General features: G+C 39.3%; 1 protein-coding gene across 1 annotated transcript in view; it reads left to right on the top strand.

Moving 5' to 3' along the window:
- The window catches only part of rfx3 (regulatory factor X, 3 (influences HLA class II expression)), a 205,048-nt gene that overhangs the window by 109,753 nt on the left and 68,681 nt on the right, over nucleotides 1-26,614 (top strand). The window contains exons 3-5 of the mRNA XM_078396064.1: nucleotides 5,603-5,727; nucleotides 9,449-9,528; nucleotides 20,944-21,202. Coding sequence (XP_078252190.1) covers nucleotides 5,611-5,727; nucleotides 9,449-9,528; nucleotides 20,944-21,202 — 456 coding nt within the window. The 5' untranslated portion in view covers nucleotides 5,603-5,610. The remainder of the gene's footprint in view (nucleotides 1-5,602; nucleotides 5,728-9,448; nucleotides 9,529-20,943; nucleotides 21,203-26,614) is intronic.

Genomic DNA, 26,614 nt, shown 5'->3' on the forward strand with positions numbered 1-26,614 from the left:
ATTTTCTTGTAAATTGGGGGTGTTTAAAAGAAAAATCTGTAAAAACAGTATGGAATGCGATAGTTCCTCATGGAATAGGTATATTCAAGTGGGATATGCATAAATTTAATTTGTATTCTCTCCCTTAATTGTACAGATTTGCACAGGAGTGAAAATACAGCTTTTTCTCTTGGAAGTTCTGGAATAATTAGATAGGTGCTTAGATGAACACTATCTCACATTCACACCAATTATCGCATACATAAAAAGTATTTTGTACTGAACAGATTTAGTCATCTATTCACATTTGAATGATATGAGCAGAAGAAATGGGAGCAGGAGAAACCTGTTCCATTGCTCAACAAGATAAAGGTTGATCTAATGCTTAGTTTCAACTCCACCGGCCGGGCAAGAAGGACGACAGTTTGTGGGATGACCGGATGGAGGGGACGGCTGCAACAAGCCTTTATGACTAGCTGCAGTTGGGACTGTAAAATGGCCCCAAATCTTGGCGATTCTTGCATACTCAGTGGGTTGTTTCTATGCATTATATGCTTAACCAGGGATTATATTTGTGTATGGCAATAATCTTACTGATCTGTATGCAAAAGAAAATCTCACTGTACCTTGGTACATGTGATAAAGGGACCATTGAGGCAGAGAATTTCAAGAATTCACAAACCTTGGCAAAGACATTTTCCCTATCTTGTGGGAACCTTGGAGGGAAAGTTTGAGGTATGTCCTGCTTTTAATTTTAACAGGACGTCACATGTCTAAATTTTCCTTCCTACTTTCCCTACTATTTCTCTGCAAAAAATAAATTGAAACTATTGTCTTCAGTCACCATCATAATTGCTTACTGTTGTGTTCAATTCCATCCCAGACATGCACACACTATTCCACCATATGGTTACCAACATTAGTGCTTGTTTAATTTAACTGAACATTCGCCCCTACATCTTTTTGACAGCTTAATTTCACTTCTATGATATCAGCTACATTGACTTCTAGCCCAACCCATTAACATGTAAAATCTTAAATTAGAACCTTAAAAACCTTTATGGTAGCAAGGTGCAGGAAATGTGGTGCATTCATTTCTGGTTCCTGAAATTCAGATTTTTTTTGTGACACTTCTGTGCAGTATTGAGAAGTTGATTGTCATCAGAAGTGCTGGTTCTCAGATGAAATGTTAAAGAGTGCGATGTTATCTACACAACAAATAAGCATTAAAAAAACTCAGTGCTATTGGAATTGTCTCTGTGTCCCAGCCAGCTGATACCTAAAATAAGTGAATTGTCATTTATTTAATTGTTGTTTTTGGAATCTTGCTGTGGCCAGATAGGCTGCCGTGTTATTAGAGCTTCACACTCACTGCAGAAGTACTTTATTTACTCTATGGAATGTTTTATAAATGCAGGCTTTTGATACTTATCCTCACTGACGTTCAAGTGCATTTCTGTCCACCCTTTCATTCTCTATTCTTTGTGACCTTCTGCTCCTAGTATGCAGCACAGCATCCCCTGTCCCTTTACACCATCCCCACTGACCAATATTGGGTCTGGGACATCCATCAAGTTTAATTTAGTGTTCTAATTATATTCAAATCTTTTCAGGGCTTCTCTGTTCCATAACTCTAACTTTTTACTGCCTCATCATGTCTTCCTCTTTAATTTCCAGTATCTTTGATTTTTGTTGTTGCATATCTCTACACACAAAGTAATATTTAGACAGAAGTTGCCTAGAAAATATGGAATTTAGTGCCACCTGTCGCATCTTCTTTCAGCATTCATACCTCCACTCCGCTAACACTTCTGTGGCATTTTTTTCACCTTTTCACCATTATCTCTCGCATCTGCAATCTCCCCTCTGTGTACTTTGGCATTTGCACTATCAAGGTCTGGTTTACTTAGAATAACTGTTAATTTGCGGTTGTTGCGTCTAATGTACTTGTAAAGCTGCAGCAAGTAAGAATTTCTTTTTTTTTAATGGTCACCTGAAAAAGTATTCATTTTTGTCAGCTGATCTGATAGTTGCCAATAGTCTCGAACCAAAGTATCCTGAAGCCTTGCTCATAATGGCTGGGAACTTCAATCACTGCTCTGTTCCCTTACCACATTTTGCTAAATCTGAGCACCTGGCTAAACTACTACTCCCTGTTTACAAGCAGAAACTAAAGCAAGAAGATGTGGTACAGAAGGTTGTGCAGTGCTTGTCTGAGGAAACAGATGAAATCCTTTGTGACTGCTTTGAGTTGGTGGACTGGTCAGCATTCAAGGACTCTGGCTAAATATGGATGAATATGTCGCTGCTGTCACAGACTACATCAGCAAGTGTATAGATGACTGCATACCAAAGAAGACAATGTATGTAAACAGAAAAGGAACCGCAGATGCTGGTTTACACCAAAGATAGATGCAAAATGCTGGAGTAACTCACCAGGTCAGGCAGCGTCTCTGGAAAATGGATAGGTGACATTTTGGGTCGGAACCCTTCTTCAGAATGATTGTAATGGGGAGGAGGGGGAGAGGGACTGGAAGCTAGGGAGAATAAAATGGATCGAATAGGGGCCGGCAACAGATTACCTCGGGCAAGGAGATTTCCCAATAGGCTGATTGTTGGCTAGAGAAGGTGGGAGCCCAATTTTGTAATTCTGTAATTTTAGGTAACTTCGACAATAAGTTGAAGGTTGGAACAATGGTTGAGCTGTAAGCTACCCAAGCAAAATATGAGGTGCTGTTCCTCCAATTTGCATGTGGTCTCACTCTGGGAATGGAGGAAGCCAAGGACAGAAAGGCCAGTGTGGGAATGAGATGGAACGTCTTTAAACCCACCTACAAGAGAGGTGCCATTGTAGTCTGGCAAGCTGACCTCTACTATGCTAAGGCCGGGCGCCAGCTCTCAGACACCTCCTCATATCTACCCCTGGACCATGACTCCACAGATGAAAACCGGGCCATTATCTCCAAGACTGTCTCTGATTTCATCACCTCTGGCACTATGTCCTCCATAACCTCCAACCTTCAGCCCCGCACTGCCCGCTTATACTTCCTCCCCAAAATCCACCAACAGAGCAGCACTGGCAGAGACATTGTTTCCGCCTGATGCTGTCCCATTGAACTAGCCTCTATGTACCTTAATTCTATCCTATCCTCCCCTTGTCCAGTCTCTTCCCACCTAAGTCTGAGACAACTTCAACTTTTTAATAACTTTGTTTATAGGTCCCCAGTCATTTATCTTTACCATGGACTTTATACTGTGTTAACATATCTGTTGTGCTGCTACAAGTAAGAATTTCATTGTTCCGTTTCAGGACTTATGACAATAAAACACTTGATTCTTCTTGAGTTTAATTTCCTCTACACCTCCATCCCCACCAGGAAGATCTCAAGGCCCTCCATTTATTTCATCTTTGAACAGAGACCCAACTAGTTTCCATCTACTAACACTTCTCCACTTAGCAGAACTTGTCATCACCCTTAACAACTTCTTTCGACTTCTCTCGCTTTCTCCAAGTTAAGGGTGTAGCCATGGGCATTCGCCCCACCGATGCCTGCCTTTTTGTTGGTTATGTTCACCATTCCTTGTTCTAGGTGTACACTGGTCCTAACCCCCAATTGTCTTTCCACTATATCAACAACTACATAGAGGCTGCCTCCTTCGCCTGTGCAGAAGTCATGGATTTCATTAATTTCACCACTAACTTCCACATTGGCCTCAAATTCACTATAATTCTGTATATTATTATCTGATTTGATTGGATAGCATGCAAAGCAATTTTTTTTTCACTATACCTCGGTATGCGTGGCAGTAATAAACCTAAACACCTAAAAAAATAAGGTGACAGCCCTAGGGCAATATTGTGCACCAGGCACTTACCTGTTCAGATCCTTGAGTGACTTGAAAAGAAGCTCTGTTAAAATAAGCAAAATCTATGTTCCAAACCTCAAAAGGAAAACCTTCAGGCCAAAACTTAGTGGGCATAATTTCAACACGAACTGAACAATTAATAAACTTGAGTAAATGTTGTAAGTATGAAGTATCCAAGGTATGCGCACAGATTTTTAGATGCTTTTAAAGATATATAAAATGTTTGATTTTAATACACAGCAAATGGTTATTGATGATCAAAAATGTTCCATTGATTCAGTGTTATTTGATACCATTATACTGGTAATAGGTAAAGATCCTAGGTAAAACATTGTGGATATTATTGCTAGTATCTGTTTGAGACTCCTATGTTGTTATGCACATGTAGGTAGAGGAAAAATGCTCTAACCGTTGCCCTCTGTGATTGTTATCCAATGGCAGCATAAACCTTAGTATTAGAGGAACAGCACGTATTCTGTATGGGTAGTCTACAATGGCATGAGCATTAAATTCTCCAATTTAAGGTAACCTCTGCCCCTTTCTCATCCTACTGGTCTCTCTCACACCTTGTTCTTTCCACCATATCCCCCAGCCCCGTTCACCCACATTCCATCACACATATACACCTCTCCTATTGGATCCCTTTCTCCCGACTGCTCACCTCTCCCCTCCTGGTGTTGTTCCCTTCTGCAACCACTGTACATTCAGTTTCATTTTTCACATTATTTTCCTATCAGATTTCAGAATCTGTACCCTTTTGTTCACTACATAACCTCCCTGCCTCTGTTGCCATCTCCATCCTTTCCTCTTCCACCTGACTCATTACCAATCAACCATCTCACTTGTATCCACCTATCACTTGAGAGCTCTTGCCATCATTTCTCTCACCTCTTTTTATATCAGTACTCTTTCAGTCTGCAGTCACTTGTACCTCCAAAAACTAGCATACATTTGGTGAATGTAGACACAAAATGCTGGAGTAACTCAGCGGGACAGGCAGCATCTCTGGAGAGAAGGAATGGGTGACGTTTCAGGTTGAGACCCTTCTTCAGACATTTGGTGAGTTCTGTTTGTCAGATTTGCACCCCCATTTTAAGTGATGATTACGATCATTAATTTCATTGAACGTACCATGCAATGGACCAACAATACAGGTTGATAAGAAATAGTTGACCCAATAACAAATACACAGGCTGGTTTACAATTTAATTTTCTGGCTGTAAGTATAAGGTATATATCTCTGAACTTTTCTAGAAGTGAAAATGCAATTGATTGATTTGGAAAAAAGGACAGACCAATTCTTTGAAGTAGAATGCGCATTTAATTTTGATGTTAATAATTTCAAAGTTAGTCACATTTTTGAAGTGATATTTCGTCAGGTTTTGTACCAGATCTACCATGTGATCCTAACTGAAATCACTTCCTGCTGAATCTGGGACTTTTCCATTCGTTGGTTCACTTCATCAGGTCGTGATTTTGTGCTCAATCTGTTTAATACAAGGTTACTTTATAGATGGCGTTTACAGATATGGAAAACACCACCATCATCACCAATTTGCATTTCTCTCCGACTCCATGACAACCCAGCTTAACAAAATACTATTTGATAATGTTCTGCATTACTGTGTTCTATTACATATTGTACTTTTCTTTTGAACAGGAATATCAAATTGACCTCAGATTTTATTTTTTCCTCAAGCTGAAACTTCAACATTTGTAAGAATGTGGCCTGATTTGTTTCTCTGTGTTTCTTTAGAGCCCAATATGCAGACTTCTGAGGCTGGGTCAGACACCACATCAACAGTGACTTTGCAGACCTCGGTAGCAGGACAGCAGGTGGTGCAGGCCCAGGTGGTACAACAGGTACCAGTTCAGCAACAGGTAGGTTATTCAGTTGAAACATCAATGATACTGTTTTTCCCTGTTCACAATTGCATTTTCCACAGAATTAATCAACTTTTAATAGAAGTTAATATTTGTCTCAATGTGCATCCTGAATAACCAATTGCGCACAATGCACTGCCCTGCACAGCTGTATGGGATTAACCTTGATAAAGATCACTGCATCCCCTTCCAGGTCCCAAGGTAAACAAATATTCCAGAATTAGGTAGAGGACCATCTTATTCCCTCTGCTGCAACCTTTTGGGCCATGTGCTGTGTTGTTGAATTTCTCCCCATATGTCAAGGATCTAATAAGGTGGGTTATTTTCACCACTGACTGAACAAGGTCTTGGTGCTTGTTTGAATATTCTGATGATAAAGCATTCTAGCAAATTATTTTGCCAGTTTAGTCAGAAAACTACCCTACAGAACCCACCATCTCCTTCTTCACTAGCTTAATGACTTTGATGAGAGAAAGTTTATCTCTGTAATGTTACCAGCAAATTTTACGGGAGGCAGAGCATTGTCAGGTAGTTTGATAGGTTGTCACAATCACTTTCCCCATATTTCTGGAAATTATTTTCTCTCAATTCCTAGATGATAGTCTTAGATTTGTCTGCAGCCTCTTTCAAAAATATTCTGGCAGGATGGGCAGGTTTGACTTTGGCATATTTTCAATACCATTTAAAGTCTTAAAATAGGATTAGGGTTGTGAAGTTTAAGAATTTGGTGGTTGTCGAAAAAGTGGCTGGTGCTGCATCTGGTATGTGGGAATTCAGGCTTTTGTACCTCCTGCCCAATGGCCGCAACGAAAACAGTACATGGCCCAGTTGGTAGGGATCCTTTAAGATAGATGCCACTTATTGAGGCAATGCCTCATGCAGATGCTTTAGATGGTGGGGAGGACTGTGGCCTTGATTTACTGGGCTAAGTCCATCAGTCTTTTGCCTTCTTGTGCAATGTGTCCAATTTAAATGAATTGTGCTACAAGGTTCATGTTTCCTTATACTTGCACTTTTGCATTTGTGTTTTATGAGGTTCAATGCATTCAGGTTTTCCTATGTTCTTAGCATCAACCACTTGGTCTGTCAGCACAGTCCTGACTGCCTGAGCTCTGAGTGCCATCTGGATGTGGGTGTTGGCATCTTGTGAAGTTGCTGATCATGCAGTTTAACTATCATGACTTCTGCTGTAGTGTTTTAAAACCTTGGAATCTGCCCTTTCTCATGCTGTAGTATTCCCCAACCCTTTCCCCATTTCAACTTCACTTTGTGAGCAACTGCACCAGTTTCAACCAAAATACACATCAGCTCCTAGAGATGCAGGCTATCTCTAATGCAAAGGAGAAACCCAGGATGTTGCCAATAAATGGTGCAGTTAGTGGTGGTTGAATGCCGAAATGGTTTAAATGAATAGGGAGCTTGAAGTTGGCAGACTACAATCAATACAATCAATACAAATTACTGTGGATTGCAATGCCAACAGATTTTTTTCATGGATATTCTGTCTTTTCCACTTTTCTGAACATTTTCTACCTGTCAACTCACTGTCACCACTAAATGTCTTTGACACACTCATTGCCTCGTACTCTAACTCTTCTGAATGTTTTGCATTTTTGTTCAACAAGCCTTGCTCCTCCCAGCTGGGAAAATGTTCCAGGAGCCTGTCTAAACCCTGGGTTCCAAATTTCAATGAAATGTTACCTGATCTCTGACCTAATTCTGTATGTAATCTTCCTTTTTGACATCCCTCAATTTATAACTTTAGTTAAGAACATCCATCAATCTCAGTTTTAAATATTAACAATTGACTGAGAAAAACATTCTGAATTTAAACCACCCTGGGCCAGTTGAAATGTGTCCTAATTTCATTCATAAAAGGCTTGCATATATATATCCCCATTTCCCAATTAGCTGACGAGCTTGTTTTAGCTTAGTCCATCAGTTCCTCTTAATATGTTGAAAAAAATCATCCACACCATCCCATACATTGCTGGTACGCCACAATTTATGGACATTCTGTTCACAAATTTTCACTGTCACATAATTAATTCTTTGGGGTGCATGTCCTTGATTTACACTTTTTCTGAAAGATACACTACTAAATGTTAACAATAACAATTGAAATTCCAACGGACGGATCCCAACGAAATCCCAACAGTGCAACTGCCAACAAAAATGCACGCCAAAAAAAAAAGAAAAACTACATAAATGGTGGGTGGAGAGTTAGGGTGAGCAAGGCTTGCATTAGAATTAGCAGGGGCAAGAGATGGCCAGAACTTGGAGTAGGAAAATACAGTAAGAGCTTTGTATGTAGGGTGGGAGATGGTCATAACCAGGGGAGGGTTGGTGGGAAAAGACACGAGCTGAAGGGTGGAGTGGCATCTCGGATCTTTCACTTGGTGAATACCCACAGATGATATATTATGTATTTTATATCATTGAATTGCCAATGCAATATTTTATTTTAGATACCTGTATTGAACTATTTTTAAATGACTTTGCATTTTTGTCCCAAACCCTTGAGCTCTGGAACACAATCTGATTTGAACCTAACAGGAATACTTTTGAGATTTATTAATTTTAGCTTAATGTGTCAAAGCAGCTTGAGCCCTTCATAAATTGAGGAATTGGTACAAATTCCAATGAATACAAAATTAATTTATGCAATTTAATTTCACAATTCTATCATTGGAGTCCAAATGAGTAAATTGTGGAAAGTATGCAGAAGTACCTACATTCAGAAGCAGCTGAAATTAATATGGTCAATAGAATCTGGACTGAATATTATGAGAAACTTTGTACCTGATTATCTTCAGCCAATCATTGGTAATTAAATAATAAAAAAATTCAGTGCCACATAAGTAGTTTGTTAAGCTTGTGAATCAGTGCTGCAACAAAATATTTGAGAAAATTTAAATACAAAACAAATGTGAAATACCATAACACAATAGGAACTTGTAATAAATGGAAGCATAGCGGTAAATGATCTCTAATATTTAACAGAGATGTTAAGCGCATGTGAAGGCTTAAATTTTACAATTGTAATGAGAAAGAAACCTGTCAGTGTTCACAGTTATTATATTTTGAAGCTGACAGCAGCTTTGTGATTTCTGCACAAGCATCATTTTGGGCAGAAATCCCAAAGTTGCTCTGAATGATTCAATGTTCCACCACAGATTGTGCTATATTTCAAGCCTTCTGCATTGATACATTGATGATAATTTCAGTATCAACAAATTATTGTCTATAAAGTATATGTAAGTTTCTAGTAGTGAGCTAAGCAGCTTACCAAATTTTGAGCCGAAAAACTGCTAATTGTGTAATATATTATAGTTAAATTATATTTTTTCAGCTCAATATTTAAATATTTTTAATAAGTTTACTTTTGATACTTCAAGTTCTAAAGTTATCATATGTATATCTTCTAATTTTTACTTTGTACTCTTATAAAAAATATTAGCTAAAGGTTGTGTTTTTTCCTTTTTCTGTGAGAAGTCTTAAATATGATCGACCACTCAAAAGGTTTGATGATATCACTGTGCTCATGTTGAATTAAAACCTGATAGCAAAGGATGTTGGAAACGGATGTTCATACTGCAATGATTGCTCAATCTTTTAGGTTTCTTGGGCAGCTTTGCCACAGCTTTTGCAGCTTTTGCAAAACAAAACCAAAGTATTTAAGGTGTTGAGGAAATAATGAAATGCTTTTTCTTTTCAGGTACAGCAGGTGCAGCATGTCTACCCAACACAGGTGCAGTATGTGGAAGGGAGTGATGCTGTTTATACCAATGGAACTATGTGAGTCACTTTCTAACTTTTAACTCAATGAAAATTGGACAGGTGTAAACAGACTGCCAATTAGTTATTGCTTCTTTTGCACGATTGCCAAAGGTTTCATTGTCAGCTTCATTTATCTTTCTGAGTTTATCTCCTGTTTTGATAGCTAACCAACTTGCATAGGTAGGAGCAGATGACTTAATTGTGAACCAATAATAGCATAATGTAGATCGTTGGGGGAAGAAAAAGTTCAGACGTAAAATATGTACATTGCTTTGAAGGAACAACGTAAAAAGTATCTAAAGTGAAAGGACATTGATGACAAACGAAATTAAAGTCAAGGAAAACAGAACAATAGGTCTAACAACAAATGTCACGAATAGTTGTAATCAAAAATATTTTAGAAACTACAGCTAGGAATTAAAAAATGATAATGCTGGTAGTTTAAAAAAATAGAAAAACATTAACCGGTAACATTAAAGGTAGCAATTTATAAATTGAAACTAAATGGTTGAGATAATGTAGACACAAGGAACTGTAGCCACTGGTTTACAAAATAAATCACAAAATGCTGGTGTAACTCAGCGGGTCAGGCAGCATCTCTGGAAGACATAGATGTGATATTTCAGGATCCATCTACAAACTGAAGACCCGACCCAAAACGTGACTTATTCATGTCTTCTAGAGATGCTGCCCAACCACAGTATTATGTTTATTTTTATGCTAAGGGTAATTATGACCAAAGAGTACTTATCGCATAGAATCAGAGAGCATAGTTAAAATGATTCTTGGTTTCTTAAATGAGTTCCTTAGATTGATACTGCTTTTGGATGCTAACAACTGACTCAGTAGTGCACCTCCACTGCTGAAGGGACAAACAACCAAACTGTAATACCAATTAATATAATTAGGAGATGATCATCTAATGGAATAGCAACTACCAAAATTGCTTTGCTTAGTATATAGAATATATAGATAATTTAAAGAAATTTAAAGAATGCTTACACCAATACATGCTCACTCTGTTCAAGACCTAAAACGATTACTGAGTAGTTTCAATTTTGCTTTAGTGCTTGTCAAATGGAATTGATCAGTTAGATTATTGATAATCAAATGACAAAAGTTTATTGGATGGGTAGGCAGGAATGTAGATTTGAAGTAACAATAAGATCAGCCATGATCTCTGCTCCATCAACCCCTTTAAAATTCGATAATTTCCTCAACCAGCCAAAATGTAACATATTTTCCTTCCCTGTGGTGAATTTGAACCAGTGGTCTGCCACTTGTTTATTTTTTTTCATCAGCTTTTCTATGTCCTTTTGGTCCAAACTGTTTATCCTCATTATTAACTTAACATTGTCTGAAAATGTTAATATTGTGTTCAGACCCCAATATTCATGCACATGCAAACAAAATCTGAGTAGAATTCATATTAAATTTTCAAAAGTGTAGAGGTGGATATTGTCACCTTCCTGCTAATTAATAAATCTCAAGTATTTTGATGGGGTGGTATTTTGGAATAGATATTGCCACATTTCACACAGCACAAAAAAAAGTAGGCCATCTGGCAGTTTAAGCTTGCTCCTGTAGTCAGTAAGATTATGGCTTATCCTGTACATTGACTGCACTCCCTCACCTAAATCCTCATATTTTGATTCCTCGAAGTCTTAAAGGTTTTGAATTAACTCAGTGACACATTATTGACAGCCCTCCTGAGATCATATTGCCATAATTCTGGTCTCTCTATCCCTCCCCGTAGTTCTCCGAACAGTCTGTCTGTCCCCTTGATTTGCAGATGACACAAAGCTGGCTGGCAGTGTGAACTGTGAGGAGGATGCTATGAGGATGCAGGGTGACTTGGACAGGTTGCGTGAGTGGGCAGATGCATGGCAGATGCAGTATAATGTGGATAAATGTGAGGTTATCCTCTTTGGTGGCGAGAACAGGAAAGCAGATTATTATCTGAATGGTGTCAATTTAGGAAAAGGGGAAGTACAATGAAATCTGGGTGTCCTTGTACATCAGTCACTGAAATTACGCATGCAGGTACAGCAAGAAGTGAGGAAAGCTCATGGCATGTTAGCCTTCATAACAAGAGGAGTTGAGTATAGGAGCAAAAAGGTCCTTTTGCAGTTATACAGGGCCCTGGTGAGACCACACCTGGAGTATTGTGTGCAGTTTTGGTCTCCAAATTTGAGGAAGGGCATTCTTGCTATGGAGGGAGTGCAGCGTAGGTTCACGAGGTTAAATCCCAGGATGGCGGGACTGTCATATGTCGAAAGAATGGAGCAACTGGGCTTGTATACACTGGAATTTAGAAGGGTGAGAGGGGATCTTATTGAAAACATATAAGATTATTAAGGGATTGGACACGCTAGAGGCAGGAAACATGTTTGTGATGTTGTGGGAGTCCAGAACCAGGGGCCACGGTGTAAGAATAAGGGGTAGGCCATTTAGAACGAAGATGGAAGAAAAGCTTTTTCACCCAGTGAGTTGTGAATCTGTGGAATTCTCTACCTCAGAAGGCAGTGGAGGCCGATTATCTGGATGCTTTCAAGAGAGAGTTAGATAGAGCTCTTAAAGATAGCGGAGTCAAGGGATATGGGGAGAAGGCAGGGACGGGGTACTGATTGTGGATGATCAGCCATGATCATAGTTGGCTCGAAGTGCCGAATGGCCTACTCCTGCACCTATTGTCGATTGTCTATTGTCAGTCTGACTGTCCCCTTGATTAAATCTCATCTCTGTATGCTTCATGGTCACCTTCTCCTCGCTAACAATGAGCTCTACATTTTTGTTAATCCACATCTCATTTGATGTCTCGTTCCCACACCTTGTACACCCTTATCTCTGTGTCTCCCTCTCACCTGACTCTTAGTCTGAAGAAGGGTCTTGACCAGAAACATCACCCATTCCAGAGGTGCTGCCTGTTCCACTGAATTACTCCAGCATTTTATGTCTATTTTTTTGGTCTTAACACTTCAGTAGAGTCATCAGTCTGGAGATGAATCCTTTGTCATGTCAAAAGAGACATGTTTGGGAAAAGAGAGGCCTTGGAAACCCATTGCTTTCTTTTACCTTGGATACTTACAATATTGGCAGTGTGCTGGTGTATTGGTCAGTCCAGTAGATACTCCGCATAAATTGCTGAAGGAAGAATACCAGTTGCTCAGTCACTTGATATTTCAGCCAGTATCCATCTGGAAAAAGGAACAAACTGCATGTAAAATATAAAATTGGCTAATCTGGCTTGTACTTTTTGTACTGGATGCTTTAAGGCAGCAGAAAATATGATTGCTATAGTCTCCTTTATTAGCATGAGTTAGTACAGTTGTGTGTACAGTTATTGTGTACAGTTTTGGTCTCCTAATTTGAGGAAGGACATCCTTGTAATTGAGGCAGTGCAGCGTAGGTAATTGAGGCAGTGCAGATTGATCCCTGGGATGGCGGGACTGTCATATGAGGAAAGATTGAAAAGACTAGGCTTGTATTCACTGGAGTTTAGAAGGATGAGAGGGGATCTTATAGAAACATATAAAATTATAAAAGGACTGGACAAGCTAGATGCAGGAAAAATGTTCCCAATGTTGGGCTAGTCCAGAACCAGGGGCCACAGTCTTAGAATAAAGGGGAGGCCATTTAAAGCTGAGGTGAGAAAAAACTTTTTCACCCAGAGAGTTGTGAATTTGTGGAATTCTCTGCCACAGAGGGCAGTGGAAGCCAAATCACTGGATGGATTTAAGAGAGAGTTAGATAGAGCTCTAGGGGCTAGTGGAATCAAGGGATATGGGGAGAAGGCAGGCACGGATTATTGATTGGGGACGATCAGCCATGAAGTGCCAAATGGCCTCCTCCTGCACCTATTTTCTATGTTTCTATGTACAGGCTATCTTATATCCTTGAGCAAGTTGTGATGATTTTTTTTAACTGTCATTATCCCTTGCTTAAGATGCCCAAATCTTTTGACATCAGTGGTGAAGAGTTGGCCCTTTTAGTTCTTCATGACTGTTCCAAATTCACTTGGTTTAAGGATCATTTCCCTCCCAATCCCGTTTACTTCTTGTTCTTGTGCAGTCTTTATCATATAAAACTTAACAGTGCAGACAACTATGCAGCCAAACAAAGAGCGGAAGAAGATAACAGCTTTCATCACATCCAGGGATCCAGGCAGTCTGTCAACATATGGAGTAGCAGCTAAAGTCCCCAGCAAGCAAGCACACTGCTGCCCTGTATCTCAGCTGAAAAACAGCTCCACTCACAATAGTCCTCACAAACAACCTCTCTACATCGAGCTGCGGGTGATTCTTTGTTGCAGGAGAATAAGTAGGTCAGGGCCACTCCATCTTCCTGAAACAACACAATATTGTCCAAGCAGATGTTTTTGTATGAAACAGTGGGGAATTTGTAAATATTTGGAATTGAGGAGCAAGAATGATCTGTTAGTGCTAAACTGGGTACCATTGCACACCCAATATTTTAACATTCTGCTTTTTACTGCCTAACCATTTCAATAACTTGCCTTCAGTTCCATGAACTTCAATTTTACCTCACAGTAGAACCTGACTGAGTTCTGTTTAGAGACCTGTATAAATCCCAGTGACATATTCTCTTGACCACTATTCTAGTTGCATCCTGACCATTACTAGTTCACACTGGCACTCTCTAATGACTGCAGATTTCTCCAGGGTGCTCGGTCACACTGTCCTTAATTATAGATTGAATTAACTTCCCACAATAGATGTTTCTTGAGGAGTTGGTATTTTTCTTTTTTTCGCTGCCAGCTTTCTAAAGTAGTAGTATTATATTTGTAATTAGTCAATCTAAGGTGAAGAATTGTGAATCAAGATTGCTTTTGATAGTTCTGTAGTTTACTCACTTTTAATAGCTGGGAGTGGCAAAAGGGATTGGGTTGGTGGTGGTGGTGGAAGCATCAAGTCTAGGGAATTTGTCGGAAGGTTCTATTACCAATTAATTTAAGGGTTTATAATAAGAGAACAATGGATATAAGATTCAATGTTGACAGACAAAAAATCCTTCTTGCACAGAGGTTTATGATTCAGTCAAATACACAAAAAGAGATTTGTATAGGAAAGAACTGCAGATGCTGATTTATACAGAAGATAGACACAAAGTACTGGAATAATGCAGCTGGACAGGCAGCATCTCAGACTGTCTGAAGAAGGGTCTCGACCCAAAACGTCACCCATTCCTTCTACACAAAAACAAATTGATGGGTTTGTCATTCTGGCAGCATGCACGTCAAATTTAGATGCATGGTTAAGGAAAATAATGATTGAGTACAAGGTAGTAAAGATTTTAAACAATTGGTTGGGCTAAATATTTCTGTATTGTGATATCTGTATTTCACTTTAAATTTTTTATCTCAAATGATCATGGTAGATAGTTAGCCACACATCTGCCACCGTCTCTCTGCACATTAAACTATTTATTTAGAATTACCAAAATGTAAATAATGCAGAGGCAAACCATGAGACCCAAAACGTCTGTACTGACATTTATTTATACTTCACATGAGCCTCTCCAGCTATTTCTACTGATCCTCTCATTTGTGTTTCTAAATCCCTTTTCTAGTGTTTTTATTTTATTTCCTTTTCAAAACATCTATTTGCTTCAATGATTTCTTGCTGTGATGATTTCCATTTTCTAAGTGCTCTGAGTAAAGAAATATGTTCTTATTTACCTTTTCAATTTACATAAGAAACAAGGGCAGGAATAGAGTCCCTCCAGCCTCCTCTTCCATTCAGTAAGATTCCTTTTTTTTCCCTGTCCTTCATAGCCCTTAATATCCTTTTCGTTGTAAGATGCTTGTCTCAATTCAATTATTTGGCCTCCACATGCCTATGGAATAGCAAATTATAAAGATTCGAAACAGCGAGTGAAATTTCCCCTCATCTTTGTGATAATTGGACAACCCCTTGTACAATAACACGAGCATCAATTTCTAGATTGCCGAATGGAAGAAGCATTTGCTTAATAATTAACGTATTTAACTGTATTGTTTTCTCCTAGTTATTGTATCTATTGATTAACTCTGCAATTAGCTTGTATTAATAATCCCTAATATTAAATTATTGCACCAGTGACTAATGTATTCTCTCCACATCTTTCCTGTCCAATCCATTCATCATACGAAAGACCACTATCATGTCACCTGAAAAATCTACTCTTTTTGTAAAAGAAAATTACAGCCTTTTAAGTGTTTTCTATCTCAGTGCTGATAACATCCTTATAAATCCTCCTTACACAACCAATGAGTCTGAAAATCAAGAATTGTGCATAATACTCTGAATGCATTGGTTACAAATTCTACTTATGGGTTGAAATTTAAGATCATTATTAATAATTATATGAATATTATGATCGGATAGTTACAAACAACAATTTGCATTTATAGAGCACATTTAGTATTATAAAATAGAAGGGTAAACTAACAATTATTTGAACATTGTCACAAAATGTTGTAGTAACTTTGTGGTCAGGCAGCATCTCTGGAGAAAATAGAGAGGTGACGTTTCAGTCCCGAAAGTTCACCTATCCATCTTCTCCAGAAATGCAGCTTGACTCACTAAGTTACTCCAGCATTTTGTCCATTTTTGGTATAAACCAACATCTACAGTTCCTTGTTATTACAACTATTTGAACCTCAGCTTTAATGCAATTTTCTAAATAAAGCACAGAAAGGCTTGAATAGTAATTTGTCTTTTTCTAGACATTCTCATACAATCAATAAACTGGAAGAACTCAGCAGCTCAAGCATTATCTGAGGGGGCAAAAAGATGGTTAAATCTTTTAAGTCAAGAACTTACATCAGAACTAAGAATGTAGAGGGGAGATATCTGGTTTATAGAGGTGAGAGGAGAGGTAAGATGGACACAAAAAGCTGGAGTAACTCAGCAGGTCATATACCATCTCTGGAGAAAAGGAATAGGTGTCGTTTCGGGTCAAGACCCTTCTTCAGACTGAGAGTCAGGGGAAAGGGAAACGAGAGATATAGATGGTGATATAGAGAGATATAGAACAAATGAATGAAAGATATGCAAAAAAGTAACGATAATAAAGGAAACAGGCCATTGTTAGCTATGAGCTAGGTGAAAATCAGTTACAGACAATGAGACTCAACAAGACCACTTTGAAGCTAGTACGACTTGGGTGGGGGAGGGATGGAGAAAGAGGGGATGTAAGGGTTACTTGAAGTTAGAGAAATCAATCTTCATACCGCTGTATTGTAAGCTGCCCAAGCAAAATATGAGATGCTGTTCCTCCAATTTGCATTTGGCCTCACTCTGGCAGTGGAGGAGGCCCAGGACGAAAGGTCAGTGTGTGAATGGGAAGGGGAATTAAAGTGTTTGGCAACTGGGAAATCAGGTCGATCCAGGAAGACTGAGCGAAGGTGTTCAATGAAACCTTCGCCCAGTCTACGTTTGGTTAGACAAAGATAGACGCTGTAGGTGATAGAACAAGACTAGGGAGGATGATGGGCAGGTGAATCTAAACTGGGAAGGTTGAGTATTCAGGAAGAGGCTCGTATGTGATTTGTGTAGGAAGGAACTACAGATGTTGGTTTAAACTGAAGATAGAACAAAAAGCTGGTCAGATAGCATCTCTGGAGAAAAGGAATAGTTGACTTTTCAGGTCGAGACCCTTCTTCAAATACATGGAATCTGAAGGTGGGGAGAAGAAGGAGCAGATGGACATTGTGGGAATAAGAAGAAGAGTTGAAATACCTTGAACCGGAAACTCAAGATGGCTATTGTGCACAAAACGCAGATGCTCTGCAAAGAGGTTGCCTGTTCAATGCTTAATCTCACTCATGTGGAGGAGGAGATGCATGTGATCTCTAACCCCACCAGGAAATTCTGTTGAAGTCACAGAATGGAGGTGAGGGAGGAGGTGAAGGGAAGGGGATAATCTCCTATGATTGCAATGGAAAAGAGGCAGAGGACAGGGAGGCATGCATGGGGAGGCATGTGTGGACCAGGGAGGCAAATGACCAGTAGAAGCCAAACATGAGTTTGGAGAACAACAGCCTACAACTAAATGGTATGAACATTGAATTTTCCTAGTTCAGGTAAACCACACCTCTATTTTCCTTTCCCAGTCCCAGCAGTTCACCCAGGTTCACTGTTCCTCTTTTCCACCCCTTCCATGTCTCATTACCAAGACTTATTACCTTGCCCACTTGGTTCATCTGCCCCATTACCCTCCTACTTATACATTTGGGTTTTTTCTCCCTTAGTTCACCTGTCCATCATCCCTCCCTTAACTCTTTCCACCTATCACCCACCAGCCACTGCTTCCACCATCATCCCTTTTTGCCTAATCTCCCGTTCCCCCACTTTATCTGTTTTAGCATATCTCCTACCAGCCTCAGCTTCACTGCTCCCTCTCACTGCTATATATTAGTTAACTTCCCTCTACAGTCTCAGTTCTGCTGCAGGATCTTGACCCAATAAGGTGGCCATCCTTTTATAGATGTTACTTGACCACTGAATTCTAGTAGCAGGTTTTTTTTGCTCCAGATTCCAGCATCTGCAGTCTCTCTTGTCTCCTGTTTCATATAATGTGGTCTGGTGAATGACTTTGTAGTGCATCTGTGGTACATGCATTTCCATTACTAATCTAATAAATTAAATTCTATATGGAACTCTTTGAGCCACATCAATTTCTGCAGCAATACTACTGAAAGATGAGATGTTGTGCTTTCCCAAATAGATTTAGCTCCATTGTATTATGAGGTGTGAGTGGAGAGTAACAATATGAATTTGAATAAATAGTCTGAAATTCAAACTGAGCCATTGTTAGCAGCGAGATGTCATTAAGCCTTTAGAGCTGCAGCAGCAAGAATATAAGATTTAATGAGCTCAAAGAAAATGAAAAAGAAATCTCATTCGGTAATTGGGAGTTTAACTGTAGAATTACAGTTTTTAAAGTCATTTGGTAACTGAAAATTAAACTGAATTTGTCCTGCTGAGTGTTGTCTTGATATTTTTTTTAAATGGTAAATGCCTTCTTTGTTCCAGGTTTTTGCTATTTCTGTCACTATAATTTGTTGTTTTTCATCGTGAATCATGTATTTATCCACAAAACAATAATAATATGGTTTACCCAACAACTTCCCAGATAGACTGAACTATTAGCACTGCTTATTGGTTCTTCAGAAAATCAGTGTTAATATTTCCTAACTGATTTATCATTCTCATTTGATGGGCAAGTATACAAAAACAAATATATTTCCAAGTTCATTCCAAATACAAGAACATTCAGTCAAACAAAAAATAAATTCTAGGCAGAAAAATTACTTTGTACCCAAAAATGCAATTGATTTAATGCTTAGTGAACTTTAGATGTTGGGGGAGTCCAGAACAAGGGGCCACAGTTTAAGAATAAGGGGTAGGCCATTTAGAACGGAGATGAGGAAGAACTTTTTCAGTCAGAGAGTGGTGAAGGTGTGGAATTCTCTGCCTCAGAAGGCAGTGGAGGCCAGTTCGTTGGATGCTTTCAAGAGAGAGCTGGATAGAGCTCTTAAGGATAGCGGAGTGAAGGGGTATGGGGAGAAGGCAGGAACGGGGTACTGATTGAGAGTGATCAGCCTTGATCGCATTGAATGGCGGTGCTGGCTCGAAGGGCTGAGTGGCCTACTCCTGCACCTATTGTCTATTGTCTATTGTCTATTAATTAGATAGAAACAACATGTCTTCAGGTAAAAGGTTGGGCTACATTTGTGTTGTATTATAATAATAATATGAATAGCATAGGGTTGGAGTAGTGGGGAATTTTAAATTTCCCAGTATTGACTAGGATTGCCTTAGTAAAAGGAACTTAGATAGCAACATAGAATCATAGAAAATAGGTGCTGGAGTGGGCCAATCGTCCCTTCGAGCCAGCACATTCAATATGATCATGGCTGATCATCCAAAATCAGTAGGCTGGTACCAAAGGTTCAGTCCCATGGGATGGAAGGTGAATCAAAATTGGCTAGGTCATAGGACGCAGAGGGTAATGGTGGAAATACATTTTTTTTTGTGATTAGAAGTCTGTAACCAGAGATATATCTGTGCTGGATCTGTGCTGGGCTTTGCTATTTGTGATATATATTAAGTACCAAGATGTGAATGTAGGAGAAATGATAAGGAAATTTCAGATGACATGAAAATCGGTGGTGTAGTGGATGACAAAGAAGGATGTCTCAGGCGACAGAAGGATATCGATCAGTTGAAAGGTTGGATAGATTATTAGCTGATGTAGTTTAATCCTCACAAATGTAGGTGATGCATTTTGAGAGATCAAATAGGAGTAGGACATATCTAGGAATGGTGGGGCACAATGGAATGTTGATGAATGGAGACACCTCGGGTTCCAACTCCATAGTTTCCTGAAAATGTCAACACAGGTGTATAGGGTTGTAAAGAAGGCATGCTTGCCTTTATAGATCAGGACATAGAATGTAAGAGTTGAGATGTTATGTTGCAACTTTATAAATACTAGTTCAGAGTATTGTGTGTAGTTCTGTTTGTCACACTAAATAAAGTTTATGATTAAGTTGGAGAGAGTGAAAATATTCTCCAGGATGGAATTGCCTGGATTGGAATACTTTAGTTTTTGGAAGAGATTGAATAGGCTTATTTTGTTTTACCTGGAACAAAGGAGGCTGAGGAGTGATCTAGTAGAAGTATATAAGATTATGAGAGGCATAGACAGAGTAATTAGTCAAAGTATTTTTCCCAATGTAGAGTGTCTGGAAGAAGAGGACATTAGTTTGAAGATGAGAGGTAGGATCCTTTAGGGAGATCTTGGGGGTAAGATTTGTACACAGAGAGTGGAATGTGCTGCCCAAAGAGGTGATGGAATCTTATATAATCACTACATTTAAGAGACAATTAGCCCACCATTAATGTAGGCAAGGCATAAAAGGAATATGGCCCCAATATGGGCAAATGGGATATGTAGATGGGCAAGAATTTCAGCGTGGACATGGTGCATTGAGGAGCTTGTTTCTGTCCTGTTCAATTATATGAGTCTATGAATACTGGAGGGAAAATCAAAATTAACCATTATTCATTGTACTAAATATAATTCTGATGTAATTCTCAAAAGGAGTAATTGATTTACTGCAAATTAATTGTCTTTGGTTCTATGGAGAATTGTTTTTGTTTCTGCAGATATTTTCCACTGTAAATTTGGAATGTATTTATTCAATTGAATCCTGTAGTATCTCTACAGATATGTCATGATTAGCTTACAAATTGCCACATCATGATAAAACATTTTGTCTACATAAAATATTCAGACATTTAAACACCAACTTGCAATTCTTTTAAACACTTTATTTAAATCTGTTTATTCCCTTAGATTTCTTCTTGGTGAAAGATATCCTGGTATACAAGAATACAGTTTGCTTTTATTCTTTTTCTTTAGGCGATCAACTACCTATCCCTACTCGGAGGCCCAAATATATAACCAGAACACTGGAGGAACATATTTTGACACCCAAGGAAACTCTGGCCAGGTGACAACAGTTGTCTCATCTCACAATATGGTGGGCACTGGCGGTATTCCAATGGGTGTCGCAGGCGGTCAGATAATCAGCAGCTCAGGAGGTGCCTATCTTCTAGGCGGGTCAATGGATGGATCCAATCACCCAGTCAGCCACACAGCACGTGCTTCTCCAGCCACAGTAAGTACCTGCAGAACACAATGTAATGTAATGTGATGGGCTTTAAATACAATTTAGTTCATAACTGTATAATTTTTATATAAGTCTGTGTTCCAAGGCATGAAAGATGTGCTGATTGTCATATTCCAAAATAGATCCTAGAACAGTTCCCAAACAGAAGAAAGGAAGGACAGAAAAAATGTGGAATTGCAGACCAATATGTCTGTCACCACTTGCAGAGAAAATGTTAGAATATTTCATTACAAAAACTGGAAATAGAGTGCTTTTTTTTTTTTAAATGGGATTAGGAAGAGTCGATATGTATCTGCCAAAATTAGAGCAGATGGCAGTGGGGGTTTGAGGATGAGTTAATTGACAAAAAAGAGAGTATAAAAAAAAAGTACCATTCTCATATTGAGAGGCAGTTATTAATGGTGCCATAGGAATCGGTGAAAAGTGGGTTGCAGATGATACAAAACTGGTGGCAGAGTGAGTTGTGACAAATACATGGAGAGACTTAAGGGGATAAAGGCAGGCTAAGTGTATGGATGAGGATTTGACATGGAGTAAATAGTGGGAAAATGTGAATCCATTCACTGGGGAGGGTGGGGTGGGGGAGAAAAACATTATTTTTAATATGGTGAGAGATTGAAAGACATTAATATCCAGAAAGATCTGGATATTCTTTTCACTGAATCCTTGGAAGCTAACAATAAAAATACAACAAGCAATTAGGAAAACCAATGGTTTTATCGGCAATATTGCAAGAGGATATGAGTATGTAAATAATTGCAATGTCATGAAATTATATAGGTTTCTGATGAGAGTTTACCTGGAATATCTGGCCTCCCAACCTAAAGAACGAAATATTTCATTGATCTCTTAAGCACGCTTGTCTATACTCTGGAGAAGTTAAGAGAACGAGGCATGACCACATTGAAACATGGAAAATTCTTACGGGGTTATACATTACATGCAGAAATGATGTTTCTCCAGGTTGGAGTGTCAAGAATCAGAGATCACAATCTCAAGGAAGGGGCTACCACTTGGGAGTGAGCAGAGTAAAAATTTCTTCACTGGGAATCTTTGTCATTCTCTACCCAAAAGGGCTGTGTACATTTGGTTGTTCAATATATTTTAAGTGGAAATTGATGTATTTTGAGAAATTGGAGAAATCTGGGGACATGGAGTTAGCATGGGGAAGTGGCGCTGCAGTAAAGAATCAGCCCTGATCTTACTGAATGATGGAGCAGGCAGAGAGTCATACAGTGTGGAAACAGTCCCTTCAGCCCAAGTTGCTTACACCAGCAAACATATCACAGCTACACTAGTTCCACCTGCCTGCGTTTGGCCCTTATCCCTCCAAACCTGTCCAAATGCCCCACCTGCTTTTATTTGTATATTAATGTGGCTAGGTTTGCTTTATTTTAAAAGAAAAGCTAATATACGTTATTAAAGTTTTTCAATTGAAATAGACAGGAGAATGGTATTATTTGAGTTTTCACTTGATTTAAATGTGCCCCATAATCTTTCTTATTCATTGCAGCTGACACAAAAAAGCAAAGTTCAATTTCCAAGATTTGCCTGACCCCCGAAAGTACACAGCAGCTCTTTGGTACTTAATCTAGCTACATTAAGATTTAGGGCTATATATTTCATATACTGAACTGTTATAACAAACTAGGTGTTAACAAGTAATAACAAGTGCATCATTAAAAGCCATGGTGTATTATGGAATCCTAAGTGGAGCTGATCCTGCACTTTCCCAAAGGAAATTTCGGTTCACATTAATGTTCTAATTAAAATGTTCTAGGAGCCGAATGCATGTTTAATCAACCAGGAACGAGACACCAAAAAATCTTCCCCGCAGATATAATAATGAGACTACAGCCTGCTAGATTGGGAAATTTCTATGTCATGTTCTGCTTTTACAAACACACGATGGGTGTAAACAATACTGATTTCAAACTTAGTAATACCTGGTAATTATATTTATACATACTGTCAGGTCGCTGTAACTGGTCTTTGTCTTCGCTGATTTTTTTTAGAATATTGGAGCTTATTCCATGTGGAAATAACATTCAGGCTAATAATTTGTAGAAATTAAATCAAATTTTATTTTTATGATATGGTATTCTGAGATTGTCAGTGATACCTTGAATGAATTCAAGAGGAAGAGAATGGGAAATATCCGCACACAATTTGTTATATTAGAGATAACAGGAACTGCCTTATGAATCTGCTGGAAGCGTGACAAATCTGTTGGAATTCTTTGATGAAGTAAATAGCAGGACAGACAAAGTTGATGTCAGTTGATGTTGTTTACCTAGATTTTCAGAAAGCCTTTGATAAGGTGCTGCTAAGATGGCAGAAGGCAAAGAGTGGCAGTAAAAGGGGCTTTTCTGGTTGGCTGTCAGTGACTAGCAGAGTTCTGCAGGGTTCGGTGCTGGGGCCGCTACTCTTCATGTTGTATATTAATGATTTGGATGAGGGATTTGAAGGTTTTGTGGCCAAGTTTGCAGATGATATGAAAATAGGTGAAGGGGCAGGTAGTGTAGAGAAAGCAGGGACTCTGCAGAAGGACTGGACAGGTTGGGAGAGTGGGCAGGGAAGTGACAGATCCAATATAGTGTAGCAAAGTGTGGATTTATGCATTTTGGTAGTAGGAATAAAGGCGTAGACTAATTTCAAAATGGGGAGAGAATCCAGAAATCGGAGGTGCAAAGGGACTTGGGAGTGCTGGTGCAGGATTCCCAAAAAGTTAATCTGCAATTCGAATCAGTAGTAAAGAAAGCAAACTCAATGCGAGCATTCATTTCAAGAGGGCTAAAATACAAAAACAGGGATGTAATGCCACATTTGGAGTATTGTGAGCAATTTTGGGCACCATATCTGAAGAAGGATGTGCTGGCTCTGGAGAGGATCCAGAGGAGGTTTACAAGAATGATCCCAGGAATAAGTGGGTTAACTGAACCCAGGAATAAGTGGGTTAACATATGTGGAGCATTTGACAGCACTGGGCCTGTACTTGCCCAGTTTAGAAGAATGAGGGGGAGCCTCATTGAAACATACAGTATAGTGAAAGGCTTGGGTAGAGCAGATGTGGAAAGGATGTTTTCACGAGTGGGACTGTCAAGGACTAGAGGTCATAGCCTCAGAGTTACAGGACGTTCCTTTAGGAAGGACAATAGACAATAGACAATAGACAATAGGTGCAGGAGTAGGCCATTCAGCCCTTCAAGCCAGCACCGCCATTCAATGCGATCATGGCTGATCACTCTCAATCAGTACCCCGTTCCTGCCTTCTCCCCATACCCCCTCACTCCGCTATCCTTAAGAGCTCTATCCAGCTCTCTCTTGAAAGCATCCAACGAACTGGCCTCCACTGCCTTCTGAGGCAGAGAATTCCACACCTTCACCACTCTCTGACTGAAAAAGTTCTTCCTCATCTCCGTTCTAAATGGCCTACCCCTTATTCTTAAACTGTGGCCCCTTGTTCTGGACTCCCCCAACATTGGGAACATGTTTCCTGCCTCTAATGTGTCCAATCCCCTAATTATCTTATATGAGGAGGAATTTCTTTCATCAGAGAGTGGTGAAGCTGTGGAATTCTTTGCCACAGAAGACTGTGGAGGTCAAATCAATGGATATCTTTAAGACAGATAGATAGATTCTTGATTAGTACGGGTGTCGGGTTATGGGGAGAAGGCAAGGGAATGGGACTAGGAGGGAGAGATAGATCAGTCATGATTGAAGGGCGGAGTAGACTTGATGGGCTGAATGGCCTAATTCTCTCCTATCACTTATGACCTTGTACACAGCAATCTTGAGCAAAATACAATGTGCTGCAATAACTCAGCAGGCCAAACAGCATCTGTGGAAGGAATGGACAGATGCTATTTTGGATGGGGACCTTTCTTCAGACTGATGAATCTGAAGAAGGGTCCGACCAGAAAAGTTGCTTATCCATTTCGTCCACAGATGCTACCTGACTGCTAAGTTACTCCAGCACTTTGTGTTTTGTTGTGTTATAGTACTTGAGAAAGTGCAAAATAAATATTTTTTTAAAAACATATTGCTGCATCTGATAATTCACTGTGATTGGTCTATGTTTTTTTTTAGAATTGTTCGTTGATATTGGTCACACTAGAGGATTCTTTCTATGGCAGAAAATTCTGAAATTTGGTGGCACTATCCCGGAACTGCTGGAGATTGGCAGCTTGAGGGAGATTTTTGATATGGGATCACAATTAAGGGATCTGAGGTTTAACAGAAAAGGATCAAAATATTAGTTGGATCCCTTACCAGCAGTGAGTGAAAAGTATGGGTCATAGTTTAATTGAGATGTACTAGAAACCACCTTGCCAATGCCAACCAAGTTGGCACAATGGGCTAATCCCACTGGCCTGCATTTGGCCCATAGGACTCTAAACTCTTCCAATCCATATATCTGTCAAAATGTCTCAGACCAGCAGAGGTAGATTTAACAGCATTGCCTTGCAACTTTCCAGGACTGCTCTAAACACACTAAATGTAAGTGTAGTTACATTCTATTCTGTTCCCTTTGAATATGTGCCACTGTCTGTGTCTCCTTATTTATCGTTATTGTCCAAGCATAACTAATTTGTATGTTTTCTTGAGCAATCAATAAACAGTTGAAAAAAAATAATTGTCAAGGAATGGTCATTCCTGTTAAAATCAGAATTTTACATAGAAAATAGGTGCAGGAGTAGGCTGTTTGGTCCTTCAATCTAGCACCGCCATTCAATATGATCATGGCTAATCATCCAAAATCAGTACCCCGTTCTGACTTTTTCCCCATATCGCTTGATTCTCTTTGCCCTAAGAGCTAAATCTAACTCTCTCATGAAAACATCCAGTGAATTGGCCTCCACTGCCTTCTGTGGCAGAGAATTCCACAGATTCACAACTCTCTGGGTGAAAAAGTATTTCCTCATCTCAGTCCTAAATGGCCTACCCCTTATTCTTAAACTATGACCCCTGGTTCTGGACTCCCCTAACATTGGGAACATTTTTCCTGCATCTACCCTGTCCAATCCTCTAAGAATTTTATACGTTCCTATAAGATCCCCTTCATCCTTCTAAATTCCAGCGAATACAAGCCCAGTCGACCCATTCTTTCATCATACGTTAGTCCCGCCATCCTGTGAACCTACGCTACACTCGCTCAATAGCAATAATGTCTTTCCTCAAATTAGGAGACCAAAATTGCACACAATACTCCAGGTGCGGACTCACCAGGGCCCTGTGTAGGACCTCCTTACTCCTAAACTCGAATCCTCTCGCAATGAAGGCCAACATGCCATTGGTTTTCTTCGCTGCCTGCTTACTTTCAGTGACTGATGTACATGCACACCCAGGTCTCTTTGCACCTCCCCTTCTCCTAATCTGACACCATTCAGATAATAATCT

Source organism: Rhinoraja longicauda, chromosome 3, assembly GCF_053455715.1.
Source record: "Rhinoraja longicauda isolate Sanriku21f chromosome 3, sRhiLon1.1, whole genome shotgun sequence".
Classification (NCBI taxonomy): domain Eukaryota; kingdom Metazoa; phylum Chordata; class Chondrichthyes; order Rajiformes; family Arhynchobatidae; genus Rhinoraja; species Rhinoraja longicauda.